Genomic DNA, 17631 nt, shown 5'->3' on the forward strand with positions numbered 1-17631 from the left:
TCCTATTAACAAATTGCCAGTTCTTGTTCTGGGCATATAACTATAAAATTGTAAGTACTTACAATATCAGTGAACTGGGTATTCAGTTTGCTTCAAAATGGTTCCTTTCCCCCTTGGTGTTCTCCCTTGGGCATTGGAGATCTCTGAAGTGTGTTCAGTTCTTCCAATTGCTTGGCAAGGCAGGAAATGCTGTGACTTCAGGAGAAGCTGTAACTCTTCTCTTCCTGTTGGAGCTTCTGTTCACTTCCTGCCTTTGCTCAGAATGCCTACTTGAATACCTGTCTTCAGGATCCTTTTCACATATCTTTGGCATGTGCCAATTCTAATTCTTCCATTATTTTCTCCTCTTCATTTTCTTCAGTGCCTTTCTTCAGATATTAACATTTTTTTAAAAAAAATCTTTACTCCAAACTTTGAGTTTTCCTCCTCCATTTAGTGCTTATTCACTATTTTCCTCTAGACCTCTTTCCTACTACCCCCAACCCCAGTTGCTATGGCCAACAGAAGGGAACGACTAAATGGGCCAACAGCGAATGGACAAAACCTCTGCAGGCTGTCTGTAATGTAAAGCAGCACTCAGCGATTGCGTCAGCATTGGCCGTGCCTCCCCCTGTGGTAGCACTACCAGCCTCCATGGAATTCTCAGAGCCCCTAAGTGACCACGGACTGTGACAAAATTCCCCAGCTGATGAGAGGGATTTATGTTTTCATCAAGCTGCTTGGGGATGGAAGTATATTGGCAATGATACTCACAAAATCCAGTCTCCTCAGCTTGCTTATAGGCTCTTTCTTTCCTGGCTGATGAATGCCATTCTATCAATAAATTAAGAGAACTTTGAAAGAAGCTTTTGAGAGAAGGGGTGCCTCTTAGCAGGGAAAGAAGGGGACTTTGACTCTATTGTACTCCTTTTGACCTGTGGCCAGCATCTCAGGTGGCAAGCTCTGTGACTAAAAAATGAGAAGACCTTTCAAGTCAAATGTGGCACCTGGATGGAGAAAATGCTGGTGTGTGCTGGATGTGGACATACATGTTCTACAGTAAATTATCACTGGTTTAATTTTCTGTCTAGAGCAGCTATTCTGCCAACAATTGTTGAAAATTCATGGTCCAAGACAGGAAAGAGATTGGAGCACCTTTGGATACCAGCTTGGAGATAGCAGCTACCTTTCACACTTCTTCTGAAATGAAATAAGCTTAGCCCAGTTCCTCTTTCTACTGTCATAAGGATTAATCAGTGTGGCTGTATAAAAGCAACTGCATAATTTCATGTACTAGGCAGATCAGTGTGGACATGTAATTTGTTGCTATAGGTTTAACAATTGGCTTCTTCCCCTTTGATTATTAAGCACTTGGAATGCACAAACAGGTGAGGTTTGTTGCCAGAATGCATACTTACACAACTCTAATTTTGTTACAGACATGAATGAGCATAGCTCTCGAAGCCATAGCATCTTTCTCATTAATGTAAAGCAAGAAAATACTCAAACAGAACAGAAATTGAGTGGAAAGCTTTACCTTGTAGACTTGGCAGGTAGTGAAAAGGTAATAATACATTTATATTTTGAAGATGATTGAACTGAGTGTGTAATTGAAATAAATTGTGTTCCCAGTTTCAATATTTGATCTTACCACATGCCCTAGTCTGCTACTGCTTCTGGAGTAAGGTGGTCATATTGAATTGGATTCAGGCTAACTTAGTTCCCTTTGAAATCAACGAGACTCAAGTTCAGCTAACTTAATATTCTTCCAGCTAAAATGTAAATATATTTACATCCCTTTACCAGTTTGTGAAGGCAAGACATTTTTGCTTGACATCTGGGAAGTATTGTGTTTTCCATCTATTCCTTTTACAACAGATTGTTTAGAATTGTGTAATGCCTTGGTAGCTATAATAAATGAACTTCCATTATCAACCATGGAAGTTGAGGAATACAGTGATAAATCCAGAGAATCTATACCAGTGAAAATGAAGAAGGAGCAGTATTGGTGATCTATTCACATTTATATTGAACAAGAGAGTGAGTGTAATTGATTGTCATCTTGCAGTTCCTATTTCCCTCTGCAGATTGTTTAGTGGTAGAGTCCTATAGTCATAATAATTTAACAGAGACCTTAGTAGCTGCAGCTATTTCATGGGGAGACTGCATATTATATTCTTACATGGGTTCAGTAGTATAAATTAAAATGTCTGCAAGAGTCTGACAATTGCTTTCACATACAAGAAAGCTGGTACTCAGGGATTTATTTATTTTTTTACAATTTCATGAAAATCCATTTATTTTCAATCTACTAACTAAGTATAATTTTTCTATCATTTGGAATGCATGAAATAGCTTGGCAGGGAGAGCAGGTTGAGGGGATTCAGTGGGAAGGGGTATAAGGAAAGTCCATTACATAGTGTGGAGGCTTCTTTGAACCCAAGGCAGGGGGTTGTAAAATTTATTTGTTTAAACTTTCTTACAACTGCCTACATTATTGCAGGTTAGTAAAACAGGAGCGGAAGGTGCTGTGCTAGATGAAGCTAAGAACATCAACAAGTCTTTATCTGCTCTTGGAAATGTCATTTCTGCTTTAGCTGAAAACAGTGTAAGTGTATTTCTATTCTGAAAACATTTGATGAAATTACTCATCAGGGGATGAGCACAATACATATCTGAAGAAGTTTAGCAGATTAAGTGTTCAGTGATTTTGTAGTTGTCAAATACACAGCAGCATTTATGTGACATGGGCCACATTTGCATGTAATGCTAGGCCATGGTTTAGCACTAAACAGAAGTGTCTGAATGAGTCTGAGCAGTGTGCCAGACTTGGACACTTCCTCCTCCCCTTTGTTCCTTGAAGAAGGCCATAAGGAGGACTTAGCAAAGTTAAGTTTCACTTTTATGGCATTTGAACCATAGATCCTAGTTTCAAAAGTTATGGTTAGTTTAGCAAGCCAGCCTTAGAACCTATGGTTTGAAGTTGGCTTGAAATGAAACCAGGGTTTGCTTTAAACCAGGACCTCTGGCCTGAATTTAAAACTAAACTAGGACCCTTTAAAAATGAAGCTAAACTCTGGCGTTCCACTTTCACAGGGCTTTGAAGAAAAGTGTGTAAGTTCAATGTTTCACTCAAGTAGGCTCGTCCACATAGTGCCAAACCATGGTTTAGTATTACGAGCGAATCAATCATATGTATACTGTATTGACCAAAAATATGCTATATAGAAGTTCAGGCTTTCTTGGTTAATGAACATAAAAATATTAGGTCCTGCTTTAGCTTTACAAAGCAAAATGCATATGTAGAAGCTTAGTTCATAAAATAGTTCTATAAATCACATTAAGGCCATCTTTCTTTCTTTTTTGTTATTTGCAGAATTATGTTCCATATCGTGATAGTAAAATGACCAGAATCCTTCAAGATTCACTAGGTGGCAACTGTAGAACCACAATTGTTATTTGCTGCTCTCCATCATCTTATAATGAATCTGAAACAAAATCTACACTGTTGTTTGGTCAAAGGTGAGTAATGAGGTTAAGCCTAACTTCTAGAGCACAGTTCAAAGTGTGAACCCATTGGAAACAAACTGTAGACTTCCCACAAAGTTCTAGTAAGCTGTTGTTCATGATAATTGTCCATGTGCATGCTATATACATGCACACATCAATTTATTTGTATGCTGCCTTTCCATATGCTCAAGGTGGCTTAATGTGTGAAAAAATACATAATTACAAACATAGCAAAGGTATGCATAATATACATAATAAAACATCAAAATACATAATATACATAATAAAACATCAAAAAGTGCACAACCAAATTGAACCATTTCCACATAAATAAAAATATCTAAAATAAAGATACAAAAAACAAACATCAGCAACCCATCCCCCACAATACAACACCCCAGCCCAATAATCTTTTCAGCAGCCTCAGCTTTTGTAGCTGAAGTCAGGGGTCCTCCCTCCCAATCCAAGTGTAAAAAGCCAGCAGGTCTTCCACAACCAATATGCTATTGAAAGCAAGCAATGTTTTGCTTAATATAAGTCACTATAGAGCTCTACAAATGGATTGATGATGTGCTTTCTGGAATATATTATTGGAGATTGATGCATTATTGCCCTGCAGAGTCATTGTTGACATTGTTTGATTTGCTGAATTGGTGTCTGGATGAGTCAACAAACTGCTGTTCAGATTGGGACACTTAGTGGACAGTTCCTCTGTTCAGATGGGTGAAATGTATCATGTTCAAGATGGGGTTACGATCTTCTAGAAGGAGCAGATGTGCAGTTTGGGGTACTCTTGGATCCAACACTGTCTTTGCAGGCACAAGTGGCTTCAGTGGCATGGAGTGCTTTCTAATTCTGATCGTCTCTTACTCTTATCTCGACAGTGATAGCATGACTTCAGTTGTTTATGCTTTGGTAACCTCCAGGTTAGACTTCTGCAGTCATTGTTTGTGGAACTGTCCTTAAAGATGACTTAAAAATTACAGCCAGTGCAAAAAGGCATGTCTGCTAGATTTTTAACTGGAACAAGAAGATGGGAACATATAGCACTAATTCTGGCCTGACTGCATTGGCTGCCAGTTTGTTTCCAGCACAGATCAAAATGCTGGCTTTGACCTTTAACTTAAGCCTTACATAGTTAAAGGCCACTATGCCTATACAGCCACCTCTCTGCATATGAACTTGCCTGGGCCCTGAGATATCATTTGATGCCATCTCTGTGTGCTACCTCTAAAGCAGGTCCGGAGGATGACTATGAAAGAGTGAATCTTCTCTGTAGTATGGGGAAGGAATAGGCATTCTCTGTTTAGGGGGCAGGAATTCCAGGTGGCCTGCTTGGTGTCAAACCTGTCATCATTATGGTACCAGGCAAAAATGTTTTTGCTTCCCCTGGAATTTGGGCAGCACCAATGAAAGTATTATTATTCAACTTTTGCTTGATTGTAAATTGCTTCAGAATGTTTTTAGTGGGAAACAATACATTACCCCAAACCTAACCTTAAGCTTATTAACAGCTACAATCTTATTCTTATCTGCAGATAAGTTATAGTTGCAGATAACATTTAAGGTTAATGTTTCCTGCTGTATGACTGCCTTGTGCTTCTGTCTCTGCTCGAATCACATGCAAAATGAACTTGGTGTCTAAATGTTTTGTTCTATGGAAAGAAAGTATAGCAGCTGTATCTGAAATTGTGGGTGGGTGGAATATGGATGATAATTTAATTACTTAGAAAAGGTATTTAGGCTGTAGATAAAAGTTTAAATATTCTATACAGAAAAAAATTAATTACCTTGTGAGCTGACTAGTAACCCTGTATTCAGTTAGCATGGCTAACATTTACTTTACCTTTATAGAGCCAAAACTATCAAGAACACAGTGTGTGTCAATGTAGAACTAACTGCAGAACAATGGAAGAAAAAGTATGAAAGGGAAAAGGAGAGAAACAAGACACTTCGCAACACAATACAGTGGCTTGAGAATGAGCTGAATAGATGGCGTAATGGTGAGTTATGTCACAGATCTTCACAACCGTGTTAGCTATACATTATTATAGTGTGTGGCAGTAAATTCCACTTTTGGTCACCGTACAGCAAATTAATCTATAGTCTTGGTCGCAAAGCTGGAAAAATCCCAGAACTGTGGGAACTGGAATACTTCAAGATTTTTTCCCAGCTTAGTGTTGAGGCTAAATGTTCTTGTGACAATTGATCAGTTTAAAGATCCTTTACATTAAGGACCTTTAAGTTCTAATATCTTTGTATTTCAAAAACTGCATTATTTGTGGGGCTACTCTTGAAATTGGAACAGAAGCTGCAGCTGGGGCAGACGTGGTGACTTGGTCGCTTGTGGAGACAAACACTGCCAGCATATAACACTTTGGCTTGAGGGGACTGTTTTGGCTTGATTTGCACTGGCTGTCATGTCACTCTGCTACCAGGACAAGTTTAAGGTTCTGTTACTAACATATGTCTCCTGCACATTCCAAATTTCCCAGAAGCCCACTCCACAGTGTGGAGCTATTCTATGGCTGCTCCTGTTCCATAGAATTACAATTCTGTCAAGGTACAACAGGTGTCCACTATCTGTACTTTCCCAAAACAGCCAAAGACATTTGTGTTACAACAGGCTTAATAGGTTGTTGCTATGAGTATCAATTTTGTATCGTATTAGCTTTGTTTTGAAAGTATCTGCTACATTTTGCTGTTTTTATTGTACACTGCTTTGATACAATTAGGTAGACTAGTGTTTAATAAAATCATCATATCTATTGATATCAGAGCTGCAGTATTCAACCCAGTGGACTCATATTTTGTGTCCAAATAGCAATTTTCAATGAAATTCTCATGCTATCTAAGGTGACTTAATGTTGACTTAGTTTGCAAAGATATTTCAAACAAGAGTGATGGTGCATTTGGTAATTTTGTTTTAAAGGAGAGACTGTGCCTGTTGATGAGCAGTTTGACAAAGAAAAGGCTAACTTGGAAGCATTTGCAGTGGATAAGGATATTACTGTTACTAATGAAACTCCAACTGCTACTATTGGAGTGATTGGCAACTTTACTGATGCTGAAAGGAGAAAGTGTGAGGAAGAAATAGCTAAATTATACAAACAGCTAGATGACAAGGTATGCATTTAAATTTTAATGTACTTTAAACTAAGAACTGCCATGCTTTATCAGAAATCAGATTGTTTCATTAATGTAATTGAGCAGATAGCTATTTCTGTTTGTCAAGAGTAAATTGCCAGCCTAAGATCTGAAATTGATAGTGCAATCCTGTATATGTCTACTTGGCAGTAAGTCCTATTGAGTTCAGAGGGATTTGCTGCCAGGCAGCTGTATTTAAGATTGTAACCTAACTGTATTTTAGCACTTCATTGCTAAACATGATCATGTAGAGAGAACATGAAAATTGTATGCTAAGGATACAGTAAGTTGGTATAAAAAAATTACAGTGGCTAAAATTTAATGAATTGAAAATAAATTTGTCCTCCTTATGGAAATGTTTTTACCCTCCCAGGTTATTTTGGCCATACCCAATCTTTTGGGCACATACAGTGGCATTCTTGACTCCTGTGGTTTTCTGTTGGTTACAAAACAAAACTTCCATGCCATATCAATCAGTTCAGTTTGAAAAAGGGATTGCCATTTGGCATGAGGTGATGCCCAAAGACCTCTCGTGCTGTGAATTATTCACAAAGTGTTTTGGATCTTGACTGTTCTCTCTAAATTTTGTGGCAGGATCAACCCATAACAATCTGTGACACTTTTACTGAATTCTAGAGTGAGCACATTTTTCTTTCTTTAAAAATTCAGGATGAAGAAATTAATCAGCAGAGCCAATTGGTAGAAAAGCTAAAAACACAGATGTTGGATCAGGAAGAGGTGAGTTTTGATCTTTTAGTTAATTCTGCATATTGCAAGAATACAGAACAAAAAAAGTGCAATGTATATAAGTGACACTAAATTAATAGTATTTAAGTTAGCATTGCTCTTAGGAATAATACTGTTACTGAAGTACAAAAAAGTAACTGCTACACTTCAGAAAGTTATGCCATCCTGAGATCAGGCTACTGATTTCAAAAGGGCTTCTGTTATTCTGTATAGTGTCTTCAGGGACACCACTGGCAATCACAAAATATCAGAGTCTTCCAGGATTTAAAGGAGTAGTCAGTGTCCTTATTGGATTTTTGTGTACACTGCTTAGTTACAGCCTAAAGGAAATGTGGTTTTTGCTTACCATATTTATGTGCTGCCTGATCACCAAAGCTTTCTATATGGCCTGCGATAACAGTTAAGAACACTTATGCAAAAATAAAAAGCACTAAATAGTCACAGCTGTTAAAACTCCAGAAATATCCAAGGGGTCTATAAATCATTAAGAGATTGAGATGTCTGGGAAAATCTAAAGCTCATCACCTGATGCTGGAAAGACCACACAGGAAAGATGGCCAGGGGTCTAATGGTGAAAATGCTGTTCTCTATCAGCCACCTGCTGCACCTCATTTGGTGCAAGGTATCTTTAAAAGGGCCTCAAAAGTTATAGGTAGGCATAGGTGGGACTCAACCACAACAACAAAATTAAAAATATCAGAAGCAGCTAATTACATAAAGATTTCTAAATGAGCAAATTGTGATGGTTTTTACAGTCTAGGAAACAACTGCTTAAAAAAACACAACTAAAATAACCTTTTGTGTGTAGCTTCTAGCATCTACCAGGCGGGACCAAGACAATATGCAAGCTGAACTAAATCGGCTTCAAGCTGAAAACGATGCCTCTAAGGAGGAGGTAAAAGAAGTTCTCCAAGCCCTTGAGGAGCTGGCTGTCAACTATGATCAAAAGTCTCAGGAAGTGGAAGACAAGGCAAAAGAATACGAGATGCTTAGTGAGGAGCTGAATCAGAAATCGGTAAGAAACCACCTTTTTTTGTTGCCAGTCCAAATGGTTTTACAACTATTAATGAACTGAAACTCTTTTCTCATTGGGCTTTAAAAAAACATAATTACATGCCATATGCTCAATGTTCAAGTTACAATAAAGGATATTCTGACTAAGCATCAGGAAGAACTTTCTGACAGTAAAAACTGCTACACAGTGGCTCCCATGACAGGTAGTGGACGTAGTGGATTCTCTTGCCTTTTTAAACAAAGGTTTGGGAGCCCATCTGCCATGGATGATCTAGTTGAGGTTCCTGCATTACAGGGGGTTGGACTATATGACCTTTTGGATTCCTTCCAACTGTACAATTCTATGATTCTATATTCATACACCTTTATTTTCTGTAAACAAACATGTACATTTCAAGGTTTGTCATCCTGTCTTGAGATCCCCATGTGGTTGGCTCAATGTAATCGTGTGTAACACAGTGGACTTGCTCTGTCTTGTCTGATTTCCGTTCCCTAGCTGTGCAACACACCATAGTATCTGCATCTACCTAGGGCAGCATCAGGAGTAAGTTAGACTCCAACTTCTATCAGCCCCAGCCAGCATGGCCAGTGGTCAGGGATGTTGGAAGCTGTAGTCCAGCAATGTTTAGATGATTACAGATTCCCATTTCTGTCCCAGAAGGTTATTGACACTACTACTACTTATAACACTACACTTTGGAAAGCATGTATTTGTAGAATAGGCCACTCCTTTTGGTTAAGGATATGCATTCTCCAACTTCAACTTCTACTGATGTTCTTGAGATTGACAGATACTGGTTGACTCTGGTTATTTAAATTGTTTTCTGGGTAAGCATACACATATTCATATTATTACTGGCATATGTTCTTTATTTGATCCACACTTCTCTTATTCCAGGTAACTTTAGCTAGTATAGATACAGAGCTTCAGAAACTTAAAGAAATGACCAATCACCAGAAAAAACGAGCAACAGAAATGATGGCATCTCTTCTAAAAGACCTTGCAGAAATAGGAATTGCTGTGGGAAATAATGATGTGAAGGTAAGTTGAGCTACATTATATTCTCCTGAGTTTTTTTTTTTAATGTTATGGAAGTAAATTAAGCATGTGCTTCCTTGTCCTTGTCTCTTCTGTACCATTTCAAGCATTTAAAACAAGCATGACAGTGTCCGTGAATGTTTGTTTTGTAGCTGATGCTTACAATTACAGCATAAAGAATGGCTGTCATGGGCTCCTCTTCCGTAAAATTGTACTAACTTTGATTAATTTGCAAGCAAATATTTGAAGCAGGGTATTTGTGAAAGATTGGGTGGGTGGGTTGCTTGCTTGCTTAGTTGTGGCAGCAGCAGTTTCTTTGAACCAGACTCCTCACAGGAACAGATTCCTGGAGGCATAAAACTCAACTGCTGAGGGAGCTGCACTGGTTGCTGACTTGCCACTTGGTCTGGTTCAGGGTTCATGAACCCTTAAATAATTTGGCCCAAAGTACATTGAGGGTCATTAAAAACCTGATTGGGCACTTCTGGTGGTTCTCCACAGCCCATAGAGACTAAGCATTTAGTGTGTTGCAGGCCCTGCCCTGTGGAGCTCACTGCCTATAGAGGTTTGGCAAGAACTGCTCCTGCCTTTTCTGTTTATACTGACCTTCACAATATGCAAAAAGAGTGCACATTTGTTGTGACGGGGGTGTCATTTTGTCACAATCCTAGTCTAAAGCAGATCTTTATACAGGTAAGTCAGCAGGCATGCACATAGATCTATTTGCTGAATAACGTATTGAACTGTGAATGTGTCACATGATTTTCTAATATTAAAAATGTTTTGAACTAAAAACTTGTTCCTCCTCAGCAACCAGAAGGAACTGGCATGATAGATGAGGAATTCACAGTTGCAAGGCTCTACATCAGTAAAATGAAATCTGAAGTGAAAACTATGGTAAAACGGTGTAAGCAGTTAGAAAGTACACAGACAGAGAGCAATAAGAAAATGGAAGAAAATGAAAAAGAGCTAGCGGCCTGTCAGCTCCGTATCTCACAGGTAAATGAAATGGTTTGGCTTTGCCAGTTAATGTCATTTTTGCTTCTTGATTCCAATCTTAGCTATGTGCTTTATAAGTAAGTAAAAGTGCACTTCTTAAATTATAATCATCACAAGTGGAACCTACATCAAAATGTAGTGTTGTGCAGTGCTGTTGGTCAGAAATCCTGCTGCTCCATTCCATTCCCCTTCCTTGTTTCCCTCCAGCAGTCAGTCCTCATGGGGCTATTCTTGAGGTTTTCCTAAACATTTTCTTGTACTTCTGCAAGCCCCCAAATCTCCTGATACCTCCCTCTTGTGTGTGAGTTATCCCATTTTAGTTGGCGAAACAATGACTGTCACAGCCTGAACACTGGCTATAATAGGAATTGTTTTTTGCTTGACCAATAAGCATTAGAGTGAACTGGTTAATATAAACAGTTCACTTTGCTTTCATATATTTTCCACATTGTGCATGACTAATTTGGCCTACAACATTTCAACAGCTTTTCAGGATGAGTTTTGAAATTTACATCTAGTGACTGGATGCTTATAGGTACTGTTTTCCATCTTGGATGCAAAGGTTTGCTGATACAGTGGGTCTCATGCTTAGTATACAAAGGCAAGAGCTATATCAGATGCAAACTACTTCCAACACATGCAGTCAACTTCAAAACCACTGGTCAACTTCAAAAGGCAGCTAGAAATCAAATGTGTCAGTAACCGGCTTTCATATTTTGGGCAATGTATAGGATTTTGCTACCATGTCAGCCCACATCATGTAAAGAACATTTACTCTTGAAGCTTTTAATATTGAAGCAAGCTAGTTGTACCTTAAATGTTAGTGGAGATATTGATCAAACTATATTATTTTGGAGAATTAAATGTTTCTGCTTGTGATATGCAGTTCCATATATAGTACTTCAGTATATGCTTCTACAGATATATATCCTAGTCTTGCAATGTAACTGTGAAGTTCACAAGCTGTTTTAAGTTTATTTTCACATGTAGCTTCTATAATTTCAATTCTTGTTTTCACCCTGAAAGCATGAAGCCAAGATCAAGTCACTTACAGAGTACCTTCAGAATGTGGAACAGAAGAAAAGACAGCTTGAAGAGTCTGTGGATTCGCTTAATGATGAGCTAGTCGAACTTCGAGCACAAGGTATTAATTGCTCTTCTATATGCTTAATGTTTAAGGAGCATGAACTGTGAACTGGTCTTCAGCAAGCTGTTTGTCTCACATTTCTGTAATAGGGGGAAGATACTAAGAAATATGCTGTGTATGTAAGGATTAAATGTACCTGTGAAGTGTTTTGATCACTTATGAAAAGGGTTCCATAAAAACGTTACATTGCTAAGTTATGCTTGAGAGCTTCCTAGAGGCATCAACTTGGCCATAATTGGAATTGGGATACCTGACAAGATAGGTCACTAGTCTGATCCTGTACAGTTGTTATGTTCTTACTTCTGTAAGGTGCATAATATTTTAGGTGTGGCATGCTATGATCTTGCAACAGTCTGAGGTTGTGAATCCAGTAAATTTGTCTGTGTCCTCTAACTAAATGCTCTTTTCTTCACTAGAAAAAGTTCATGAAATGGAGAAGGAGCATCTAAACAAGGTTCAAACAGCAAATGAAGTCAAGGCAAGTAAACTTCTTAAATGTTTTAATCAATAATTCAAAATTAGTTTCTTCAAAAATGCAATCACTTATGATGATGTAACATCAGAATATTTGGTTCTTTAGCAAGCTGTTGAACAGCAGATTCAAAGTCACCGTGAGACTCATCAGAAGCAGATTAGCAGTCTCAGAGATGAGGTTGAGGCGAAGGAGAAACTAATTACTGAACTGCAAGAGTAAGTTTTGCAACTACTGCATGTGTCTTTGTGGGAGGGCAGAGAACAGCTTTTTCAAAAAAAACCTCTAACGGTGCAGTGCTTACTATGTGTATTCAGAAGTAAATTGAATTCAGATGGACTTTCTCTCAGATAAATGGGGTTAGGATTGCATCCTAAGTCTTATAAATGTGTTATTCACTTTCATTTATTTACATAAAAATCCAGCCTGTGTTCAGGCATGCAGTGTACCTTAGCAAGAATAGAAATATCCTCATTTTATGTAACTGTAAGCATTGGTTCATGGCTCATTTTGCACCTTTCTTTCCTAATGAGATGGGAGCTTAATGTTAGTGCCAAAAATGTAAAATTCATTCCAGTATTGACATAGAAAGGCTTTATTTTGAGGGTTTCTAAATTTTTAGAAAGGCTTTATTTTGAGGGTTTCTAAATTTGGCTATCAGTTCTAGAATTGTTTGTCAATTCTAATGGTTCACTGTGGGTTCCAACAGAATTTTTAATCTGATCCCATCCCAGTCTAATGTGCATGTTTTGGCAACTAATAATATGTCACATGATTGAAGTGCTGGTTTTGTGGAAATCTCTCACATCATAATTACATGTTTTTTATTCTGTGTTAGTCAAAATCAGAAGATGATGCTTGAGCAGGAACGACTCAGAATTGAACATGATAAACTGAAAGCTACCGATCAAGATAAAAGCAGGAAACTGCATGAACTAACGTAAGTAAGAACAATAATGTGGACAATCTGGTTGGTGAAATCAAACTTTGATGTGTGGACACAGTGTATTCATTCTGGCATACTGTTTTGAGCAGAAAGGTTCCATAATTTTTGCCTATGTAAGTTACCTATGAATGAACATTAGCAACTTTTAGAAAGGTATTTAAAAAAATAAAAGCTAATTAGGAAGTCTGATGCGACTCTATTGCTATAGGAGTTCCCAACGACTGTAATAGCATCTGTTCTCAAAAATCAAGAGCTGTTAGATGCAGATTTGGATCTTAGATCAATATTTACTGAAATGAAATTGGAAGGATAGGATAGTTTTAAATACGGACATGCTTGGATGTTTGAAGCATAGATAGAGGCTATATAAGTTGTATGATGTAAGTATTAATTTAGTTGTTCAAAATGCGTGTACAGGTTTTGTTTTAAAATGCATTCTAGCAAACCAGAATAATGCATTATCTGTCTTTCAAAATCCCATTAGCCTTAGTACCCATTAGCCTTAGTATATAGACAGTTTATAGTATGCATTTGCAACATTCTAGATTTAGAAGTTCCTTTTCATAGTTTCCCCCGTCCTGTGTAAAGATAGATGTAATTTTGTTCTTGATGAGCTCAGCATTTTAATAAATTATATATAAAGAGTTGGAGGAAGGAGGTGAAAGAGGCACACCTAATATTTACTCTCCACTTCCATGTTTATAAAGTGACCAAGAAGGTTAATTCCATTTCAGCTACTTTCACATGCTTTGCTCAGCATTTGAAGTTCCACACATAGTTCTTTATCATTCTCCCACAAACTAAAATAAAAGTTCATTTCCCCAATAAGCCGTCTTCTTCCTGAGCTAACAAGTTAGTTGGCTTTTAAAAATGTACTCTTTGCTTGAAGAACAATTGGTCAGACAGTTTTGAATCACATTACAAATAATTTTCATCTTACACATATATCTTACTTACACAATCACAACTTTGCACAGTTTGGGGGAGAAATAAATAAATAATTGGAGAGCTTAGGAAATGCACTCTCCATTTATTTATTTATACACACACACACACACACACACACGCAAAGCTGTGATTGTGGGTTTATCTGGCTCTTGGAAGGTGGCACAAGGGCTTTGGCAGTGTCCTAGATCCCTCTTTGAAAAGATGGGCAAGCACTTCCTAGGCTTTGAGAAGGAGGCGATGTCTCTGGCAAGGCCCTCATGCCTCTTTCCTGAAGCCAATCAAACAGTCCTCCATCGGGGAGGGCTGATTCCAGGGGTTCTGGGCTTTACATGGTTTTGCATACACTCGTGGACCCCCGGAACTGAACCTTCACGTAAGATGCAAGTTGCCTCTTTCATTGTGCATTGTCAACACCACATGTTAAAATACAATGGGTATACTCTGTTCCTCTTTTGGTTGTGGCCTCCAAATTAATGAAACTTACTTCAACCCAGCACTTCTGGGCTTCAGAATGTGGACAGAGATGGTTTGTCCAATGGAAGTTTTATTTTATAGTTCTGTTTTTAAAAGTGGAAGCAGCTGTCTATGTGTGATGTTTCATCCTTTTTAGATGTTTTGAATTATTCTACTTTGGGTTAGATACGGCAGCGATGTCACGCTGGCCACGTGACCCAGAAGTGTCTCCGGACAGCGCTGGCCCCTGGCCTCTTAAGTGAGATGGGCGCACAACCCCAGAGTCTGTCAAGACTGGCCCGTACGGGCAGGGGTACCTTTACCTTTACCTTTAGATACGGGAAGAATAATAGGCTAATACATTTTTGTTCACTTTAGGGTTATGCAAGATAGGCGAGAACAAGCAAGACAAGACTTGAAAGGCTTAGAAGAGACTGTGGTAAGCTAAATATTCAGAAAGTATCTTTCAGATTATTGAATTTATCACCTAAAATGCTACAGTTTGCCTTCTTTATGTTCCTAGGCAAAAGAACTTCAGACCCTGCACAATCTTAGGAAACTCTTCGTTCAAGATCTGGCTACCAGAGTTAAGAAGGTAATGCCCAGTTCTTCATTTTAGAAACTATTGATATTTTTTGTACTAATTCCATGGGGATCAAAACTCAGATTGCCTATCTTATTGCCATAGAGTGCAGAGATTGACTCAGATGACACAGGGGGCAGTGCTGCCCAGAAACAGAAGATTTCTTTTCTTGAGAATAATCTTGAACAGCTCACAAAAGTCCACAAACAGGTAATCTGAAATATATTCTTATAATCTGATCTATTTCCATGGCTTTATAAAAGCTTATCCATGCTTTACATACTGAAGTTCTTTGGCTCACATGTTTTATCTCTTAAAGTTGCCACAAGTTGCCCTATTCAAGTAAACGTGCTACTGAGTAAAAATCAAGAACTCTTTGGCCAAATTTAACTACCTTGATTGCCATGCTTTCTTTCATATGACTTGCCTACATCCTACTAAATCTAGTCATGCAGTAGAAGAGAAAAGAAGGCTAAAAAAGGTAAAGGTAAAGGACCCCTGACAGTTAAGTCCAGTCGCGAATGACTCTGGGGTTGCAGCGCTCATGTCACTTTACTGGCTGAGGGAGCCAACGTTTGTTCGCAGACAGTTTTCCCAGGTCATGTGGGCAGCATGACTAAGCTGCTTCCAGCAAAACCAGAGCAGCACACTGAAATGCCTTTTACCTTCCCGCCGGAGCAGTATCTATTTATCTACTTGCACCTTGACATGCTTTCAAACTGCTAGGTTGGCAGGACTGAGCAATGGGAGCTCACCCTGTTGCGGGGATTCAAACCGCCAACCTTCCGATCGGCAAGCTCTAGGCTCAGTGGTTTAGACCACGGCGCCACTTGCGTCCCTAGAGAATCCCAAAGAAACATTGCAGCAATTAGTTGCACCCATGTCTCTCAAGGAGGCCATTACTATGGAAAATTTAAGTAGGGGTTAGCTCTGAGGGAAGATTTTATTTTTATTCTGGATGCTTTAACTTTACCTTGAATTCTTTGTTAGTTAAAGTGCTGTTCAAAGTAACAATGGAGTGAAAGGATTTGCAAAGGCTTTAATTCCCATAGTCCAGATTTAACATAGCTCTATATGAAACATATATTTCTACCCACAGCTGGTACGTGATAATGCAGATCTTCGCTGTGAGCTTCCAAAACTGGAGAAACGACTTAGAGCTACAGCTGAGCGAGTTAAAGCTTTGGAGTCAGCACTAAAGGAAGCCAAAGAGAATGCATCTCGTGATCGCAAGCGTTACCAACAGGAAGTAGATCGTATTAAGGAAGCTGTGAGGTCAAAGAACATGATCAGAAAGGCACATTCTGCACAAATTGGTTAGTAGATAAAATAGGAACGTTAACAGTGCTGGTATGACATGAATTCAATTATTGATCCCTTGTTCTTGGGTCACTTAGTTCTACACCTGGATCTTAGAATGGTGGTAGATCACTTGCATATCCATAAATTCTATTGATTTGTCCATTGACCAGATTATCTGAAGTTGTTACTTGTATATTCTGGAAATTAGGACATTAGTTGCTTGAAGTAGTACAATTTAGGATTTAGATACTTCTGGAGTGCAAGCACATGTTACAACAAAACTTTCACAAGCTTAATATGTGAGGGTTGTTGATCCTGTTAGTATTGCATACTATAATAAGTTTTGTTATAGTTATGTATATGCATATTCCACCTTTCAGAATAGAAATACCAAAAAAAAAAATCAGGTAAAATCAAAATACTTTAATCAAATCACCATGGAGCAGTATCAAAAAATAACAAATCAGGATGCTTACTACAGGACATAAAATTTGTAACTTGTATTCTTGCACAGTTATGGAATGGGTATGGTAGTTTCAGAATTTCATCATGGTTGGGTGTTGGTTATAAAAGCAAGAAATATTTATAGATCTAGGGTGGAATTCAACATTATTATAAGCGTTCTATCCATGCAGACATGCAGCTTGCCAGCCAGGTTAATTCGCCCCTCCTCCCCCAGTGCACTGTTTTGAAGGTTCTTTTGGCCCCTCTGAGCCAATTGCAGGGGCACACAATGGGAGGAGAGGGGTGGGAAAGTCCCATTGAGCAAGCAGGTATCCTTGCACAGGGCTTCTGCTGAAAGGGCACATTAGGTGATTCCTGCCCCGAGAACCCATTTTTTAGAAAACTTGCTTAGAAGGCAGCATAGTAAATATTAGTAACAATAAAAGTTGCAAAATCTTTGGCTCCTTAAAAGTGTTAACGCATTCATTTGCAAAAACTTACACTGATTTGAGTCTGCTTGGTCAGATGTATGAAATAACCATGATGCACAAAAGTTTGTACCATAATAACTTTTTTGGGTCATTAAGTTACTACAAGACTAAGTTTGCGGCAAAAACAACAAACATGCATATTCCTTTGGAAATAAAATAACAATGAAGTATCAATAAACCAGCACAGCTGAATTGTTTAAAAACTTGACTTGGCTTTACCTTTAACATTTGCATTTGTTTCATGCAGCTAAACCTATTCGCCCTGGTCAGCATCCAGCAGCTTCTCCGACTCATCCAAGTGCAATTCGTGGGGGAGGTGCTTTTACTCAAAACAGCCAGCCAGTGGCCCTACGTGGAGGCGGAGCACGGCAGGAGAAGGCATGAATTTACATTATCAAGGTTGGCAGTTA

General features: G+C 38.5%; 2 protein-coding genes across 3 annotated transcripts in view; both read left to right on the forward strand.

The window, feature by feature from the left end:
- Positions 1 to 17631, forward strand: part of LOC310827983 (integrin beta-1-like) — a 437041-nt gene that overhangs the window by 279659 nt on the left and 139751 nt on the right. The gene's annotated exons all lie outside the window — the stretch shown is intronic.
- KIF5B (kinesin family member 5B) overlaps positions 1 to 17631 on the forward strand; it is a 35776-nt gene that overhangs the window by 14078 nt on the left and 4067 nt on the right. Inside the window, exons 8-25 of one of the 2 annotated variants that reach the window (XM_083704722.1) lie at positions 1419 to 1543; positions 2483 to 2587; positions 3356 to 3501; positions 5344 to 5492; positions 6422 to 6615; positions 7306 to 7374; positions 8192 to 8398; positions 9296 to 9439; positions 10247 to 10435; positions 11462 to 11579; positions 11999 to 12064; positions 12167 to 12272; positions 12893 to 12994; positions 14780 to 14840; positions 14925 to 14996; positions 15090 to 15194; positions 16084 to 16300; positions 17469 to 17620. In XM_083704722.1, coding sequence (XP_083560848.1) covers positions 1419 to 1543; positions 2483 to 2587; positions 3356 to 3501; positions 5344 to 5492; positions 6422 to 6615; positions 7306 to 7374; positions 8192 to 8398; positions 9296 to 9439; positions 10247 to 10435; positions 11462 to 11579; positions 11999 to 12064; positions 12167 to 12272; positions 12893 to 12994; positions 14780 to 14840; positions 14925 to 14996; positions 15090 to 15194; positions 16084 to 16300; positions 17469 to 17605 — 2312 coding nt within the window. In that variant the 3' untranslated portion in view covers positions 17606 to 17620. Of the gene's footprint in view, positions 1 to 1418; positions 1544 to 2482; positions 2588 to 3355; positions 3502 to 5343; positions 5493 to 6421; positions 6616 to 7305; positions 7375 to 8191; positions 8399 to 9295; positions 9440 to 10246; positions 10436 to 11461; positions 11580 to 11998; positions 12065 to 12162; positions 12273 to 12892; positions 12995 to 14779; positions 14841 to 14924; positions 14997 to 15089; positions 15195 to 16083; positions 16301 to 17468; positions 17621 to 17631 lie in introns of both variants that reach the window. The other variant, XM_083704723.1, reaches the window with a different exon arrangement.

Source organism: Podarcis gaigeae, assembly GCF_964106915.1.
Source record: "Podarcis gaigeae genome assembly, chromosome: 12".
NCBI classification, from domain to species: domain Eukaryota; kingdom Metazoa; phylum Chordata; class Lepidosauria; order Squamata; family Lacertidae; genus Podarcis; species Podarcis gaigeae.